General features: G+C 43.9%; 1 protein-coding gene across 1 annotated transcript; it reads left to right on the top strand.

Moving 5' to 3' along the window:
* The first annotated feature begins 412 nt into the window (after nt 1-412).
* LOC123160197 (RNA exonuclease 4) lies at nt 413-5,474 on the top strand. The gene is made up of 7 exons (XM_044578009.1): nt 413-755; nt 834-918; nt 3,920-4,028; nt 4,127-4,215; nt 4,287-4,351; nt 4,424-4,502; nt 4,926-5,474. The coding sequence occupies exons 1-7, from the start codon at nt 493-495 to the stop codon at nt 5,091-5,093; spliced, it is 858 nt and encodes a 285-aa protein (XP_044433944.1). The 5' UTR covers nt 413-492; the 3' UTR covers nt 5,094-5,474.
* Nucleotides 5,475-5,722: the final 248 nt, after the last annotated feature.

The following is a 5,722-nucleotide window of genomic DNA, read 5'->3' as shown; positions in this document are numbered from 1 at the left end:
TTGATGCCTAAAGTTTGGTGAAGTTGTGGAATTCTCCAGACATGACATTGATCGTTCGGAGACTACCACAATGAAAGAAATTCAAGAGCTTTGTCTTGAGGAGTTTCGCTTAACTTTCATTCCGAGAGAGGCGAACAAATTAGCACATCTTTGCGCCCTAATTCCTCTAGGGGACGATGTCTTTGGATAAATTATGTTCCAGCCTTCCTCACGGCTTGTGTGATGAAGGAATGTACTCCCGCTACTTAAATCAATAAAGCTCTTTTTTTAAGGAAAGGCCATACTAAATCATGAAAACGTTTAGCATGCTAAATCAATAAAGCTCTTGATTTAAAAAAAGTATATTTCTGAAAAAATGTTCGGACCCTTTAATTCCAAATCTTTCCTCCGGGTCGGTCAAAATGTCCAAAACCCAAAAGAAGAGGCAAACAAGCCCAAACCCTTTCAACGAGCCCCCAACCCCAAGCAGCCGCTGCCGCGCCGCAATCGTCCATGGCGGCTCAGCCGCCGTCTTCCGGTGCGCCGGCGGCAGCCGGAGACACCAAGCGCACCCCGAAGCGGAAGCCCAAGACAAAACCAGCTGCCCCCTCCGCCCTAAACCCTAACTGGGCCCAGCTCCAGTCCAAGCTCCCTGCATCCACGTTCCTCGGCAAGCGCAAGCACCGCCCCGCCCCTTCTCCGCCCCCTGAGCCGTCTCCTACCCCGGAGGCGGCGGAGCTGAGTTTCAAGCTTGAGCCGACCTCTGACGACACCAGGTGAGCAGGCCCTGTCAGTTAGCTTCCCTTGTATGCCGCTTTGAGACGTTTGGGTTTTGATTTGGTGGTGGTGGCCAGCTTGACGAAGGCGTTGGCGCTGGATTGCGAGATGGTCGGGGTTGGGGCCGGTGGCAGCAAGAGCGCCCTCGCCAGGGCCACCTTGGTAAGCACCAATCACCACTTTCTTTTGTTTGGTTTCTTGTGTATTTACTTGGTACAGCGCCATGCTTCATTGCTAACTATGCCGTGCCAATGGTAAACGCTTGGGATGTACGGGATTTCTTGTTGGATTGAATGGGAAGAATGAGGTTCGAGGAGCTGCGCAATGTTGAGAGTTGAGATAACTGCATGTGTAATGTTTTGCATTTTGTGCGGAATGACATTTTCTTCGAAGGGCTTATCAAGTTGTGTGTGGCCTAGGATCTAAACAAGCAAGAGCACTGCAGTTAGTTGGTTATTAGAAGCATCCCAAAAGCGTCTGGGTCAAAATATGACTTCCGGATTAAGTTCCAAATTATTGATGCCGCCAAAGGTAGTGGGGTTGCCATATGCAAAAGGGAACCCATAACCAGAGCTTTGTAGCTATGCGATGTCTGGAACTTTCGGGCTAGAAATCAGATTGATGCCACATTAGTATGTTTAGAAGTTGGTTGCTTTATTTGGCTGCAAGAAGATGTTGTAAGCTTGAATTTCGAAGGAGTAACCAGTACTACAATATTTGGGTATTATTAATTTAAATAACTCTTAATTAGCTTACGTTCCTTCTAGCAATAATGTATCGTGATTGTTACATCATGTGTTAGGGTAGGTATATAGTGGTCATCCATGTCAACTAAAGATGACAATAAGAAAACATATTATACAATGGTATACTCTTGGTGTTATGTCTAGCAATTAGTGTTTGATGCCTCTAAAATTTTGTGGTGATTGCTTCCTCAAATCCAAAATGCAAGTCTGTTACGACATGACAGTCTTCAAGACAGTGCTTTGACCATCAGTTTCTAGTGTCTGAAATAAAACCATTATTACATTATAGAACTGCATTTCATCATGATAAATCTAGTAAGTGCCTCTTTGCTTCCATCGAAGTTCATAGGAATTCTGGAGGATTCCATTCTGTAGGAGTTTTTCTCATTGGGCTTGTTTGCTTTGTCGAATTGGAATCCATATGGGTCCAACCTAATGGAAACATCTCTTTATTTTAGTGACAAATACGTCATGTGATTAACCATTCAGGAAAAAAATCCTATGTTGTTTCCTGTGGCATAACCAAACAACATCAGTTACACATTCCTGTGTCTTCAGTTCCTGTATGATTCAACATGTCATGATCCAATTCCTATGTTTTTCCTGTTTCTGTTCTTTTAAAATCCTGCGACCAAAAGGCCCTAATATCAGTTTGATATTTGTGATGTTACTAATTCTTTCTTTATAGATGGTCAAACTTATAAATGAATCCATAACGTTTTAGGAATGTTTGTACACTACTTTTTCCTACAGACTCAGAAGCATATGCAGTTAGCAGTAGCAATCCTAATATTCCACTACATATATTTAAAACACCTGCAGTTAGTTACTGCTAAGAGTAATTCGTTAAGTTCATTTTTCTCCGGTGAAGCTCAAACCCTGGTTACGTGGAACTAACCACTGACACATACTCTTCCTTTCTTCTGTTATGACCCTGTCGTCCATCATTACCCTTCCTTCCAATGTCTGTGGAGGGTTAACACTCTAGAACAGTAACAACCCCCGCCAAGCAGTTCCATCGGAGCAAATCCCAGGGAAAGCTCGTCTGAATCCCACATATACCCCCGCCTTATCCGAATACATCATGAAATTAAGAAGGGAGAGGGGCGAGCGTGGCCTATGCAGCCATTTCTAGGAAGGAGAGAGAACAGAGACATGAAGAAAAGATTGTAGTACTCAACATTTTGTATCCACCACCACAAACATGATCCATTACCATCTGGATAAAAAACATTCATATTGAGAAAAGAAATATCTCTTGACCCAAACGATCACCTAGGGTGTAGAATACCTATTTTTACACCACCACACCATATTTTTACGTTCCATAAATGTTGTCTTACATCGAAGTAAATAAGAACATACGAAAATATATATCGGCCGTAATTTTTTACATGACGTAAAATTACGAACATAAAAGCACAGCATAAAATATACATATAAATGTGATTTTGTGCTTTTATGATTCATATCTTATTTTTCTTATGCCAATTTTTGCGTAGTGAACCAATATGAAGGTAATATTTGTATACCAAACGCAAGTTCGAAATATAACGACGTAGCAAAACCGTAGGTGCAAAGTAACTTAGTAGCATTGTACATATAGGCTATAGCTGCAGTTTGCTGCTGGCGTTGTTGGAGCATTCTCCCGTCTGGTGAGACCCATGTATTTGGGATGTGTTTGCGTGTGTGGGTGGGGGGCGGGGGGATAGAAACGGCGTGGAGGATTTCCCTGATAAAGGCCACGTGAGGAGCCCTCCTCGATGGCGGTGCCATGTGGGAGTCTAGCCGCGGTTCAACGGTGTCGTTGTTGGGGCCCGGCTCCAGTCGAGCGAGATCCACGTGTCATGGAGAGAAGGGAGCAATGAGGTCCCTCCCTGACAGCGGTGGCACGTGTGAGCCTAGGGATGGTTCGGTTGTGGCGTCATTGGAGCCTGGCTCCAGCCTGGCGAGATCCACGTGCCGTAGAGAAAGGGGAGCAGTGAGGATCCCTCCCTGACAGCGGTGGAACGTGTGAGCCTAGCCATGGTTTGGTAGTGGCGTCATTGGAGCCTGGCTCCAGCCCGGCGAGATCCACGTGTTGTGGAGAGAGGGGAGCAGTGAGGTACCCAGCTGGGTTACACGAGAGTGGAGAAAGGTGGGTCGTGTGAGTGGGAAAAGAGGGGTGGGTCATGTGTGTGGTACATGTTGATGCAGTTGCACTCGTCATTATCAGCGGGGACCAAATGGCGGTGGTGGGGAGCACCTGGTGTAGGGTTCCGGTGGCATGTGTCGGCGGTGGTGGACAAAGTAGATGTAGAGTACAGTGTGTATTGGAGGGACGATGAAGAGAGGGAGGTCTATGTATTGGAGTTCATATGCTGAAATACTTTTCTTAGTATATTCATACCCTATAATGTTATTCTGCTTTCTGTTAGGTTAATTCCTTTGGCAACGTTGTATATGATGAATATGTGCGACCAATGGAGCGAATTGTGGACTACCGTACCCATATTAGTGGGATTAGACCTAAGCACATGAATAAAGGTAATGTCATTAGTATATTAGCACTATATGTTATTATATTTTTCTGTTGAGGTTTGCTATTTGTATGGGTCATGCAACACCATTTTATGATACTACAGCCAAAGATTTCTCGATCGTTCAGAAGGATATAGCTGAGCTTATCACAGGAAGGGTTCTTGTTGGACATGCCTTACACCATGATCTTAAGGTTGTCACGGATCTTAACCCCATTCGTGAAGCACTTTGTTATCTTGTCTAATGTGGTACAATCTTTCCTAGGTCCTGCTACTAGGTCACCCAAAAAAGGACATAAGAGACACCTCAGAATATGAGGTTTTCCGACGGTTAGATGGTCTTCTAAATATCTACTCTTACTAAGATTGCTTAGCACTGTAGTGACACGTGTTTCAATTTAGGGAGGGCAAGCGGAGATCGTTGAAAGATCTTGCTGCTCAAGAACTTTCTGTTAAGATACAACAGCAAGAGCACTGCCCGGTATGTGTGATACTGTATTCATAATGTATTTTTATATGGTGTTTAAGCCTCAAGTTCAGTTTTGAGCCCCTCAACAGTGTATTTTGGTTTATTTTAGCCCATTCCAATCCTTTTTTGCTTCAATGACTAATAAATCAGTGTCGCGCCAACAAATTGTGTTAAGTTGAACTAGAATGATTCAGGAGCTCACTAAACAACATTTAATGTTGAGTGCTTGATTATACAAACGCAAATAGACCAGGGGCTTATTATGAAATTTGTCTTGTTTATCAACTATGTGATTTGTTCTTGAGTTGATGATCCATAGCTTACCACTCGTTGACATGGCCATTTGCTAGTAGACTGAAAATTCATTATCCTAGCACTTTCATGCTCATGTTGTGTCCATAACTAGTTTGCATGGTGATTTTGGTAACTGTATAGATTGAGGATGCTCGCGCAGCAATGTTCATTTACAAGAAGCACAAGAAAAGTTGGGAGAAGAACAAGAAAGAGCAATTCAGGTTCAAGAACAAGCAGAAGAAGCGAGGCAATAAGAAATCTGCTGAAGCCAATGAGAAGGACCCCAATGTCCCAATAGTTCTACTGTAGGAAACATAGATGTAAGGGGGGCCAGGGCCAAGCAGTGTCGTGCTTAACATGGATTTCACGACGCCAAAGGGTATGCCGTGTGGGAATTTCAGATGGAACCTGTCAAGAACTCAAGATCAGCACGCCAACCTGGGAATTTCTCCAGATGAACCATGAACTTCGGTACCATGCTGGACGGGTAGATGGCGATGCCGTGATTATATCTGTTGATTCTGATTTTTCTAGGCCGCATATGTTTCAGGGATTGATTGCAAATTGTGTGGCTGATTATTCCTCACATCACATGTGACGAAACTTCACACATGCGTGCAGGTTCTGTAACAAGATATTTACATGACCAGCTGAAAAATGGCGCAGCCGATAATATTTGGTTGTTGGTAATTGCATTTTGAGTACTTTTTTTTTGACAAACTAGAGTAGATGGCACATTTCCTCGAGCCATTTCTTTACTGTGAACTTGTGCTGGCGCAGTGGCAGGGAGTTGCGGTCCAACATGTTTAGGATGAGCTCTGAGCAGCTCAACATTGGTAGGAGTCTGTCATGTTCCTGTGGGTATTCTTCTGTGGTTCACAAGGTCCGGCGGTTCATCTTTCCACATCTTTGTCCGTGACATGGCTCTTGCCGATTTC

The sequence above is a fragment of the Triticum aestivum genome, chromosome 7B, assembly GCF_018294505.1.
Source record: "Triticum aestivum cultivar Chinese Spring chromosome 7B, IWGSC CS RefSeq v2.1, whole genome shotgun sequence".
Taxonomy (NCBI): domain Eukaryota; kingdom Viridiplantae; phylum Streptophyta; class Magnoliopsida; order Poales; family Poaceae; genus Triticum; species Triticum aestivum.
This window is presented reverse-complemented; position numbering and strand designations above follow the sequence as displayed.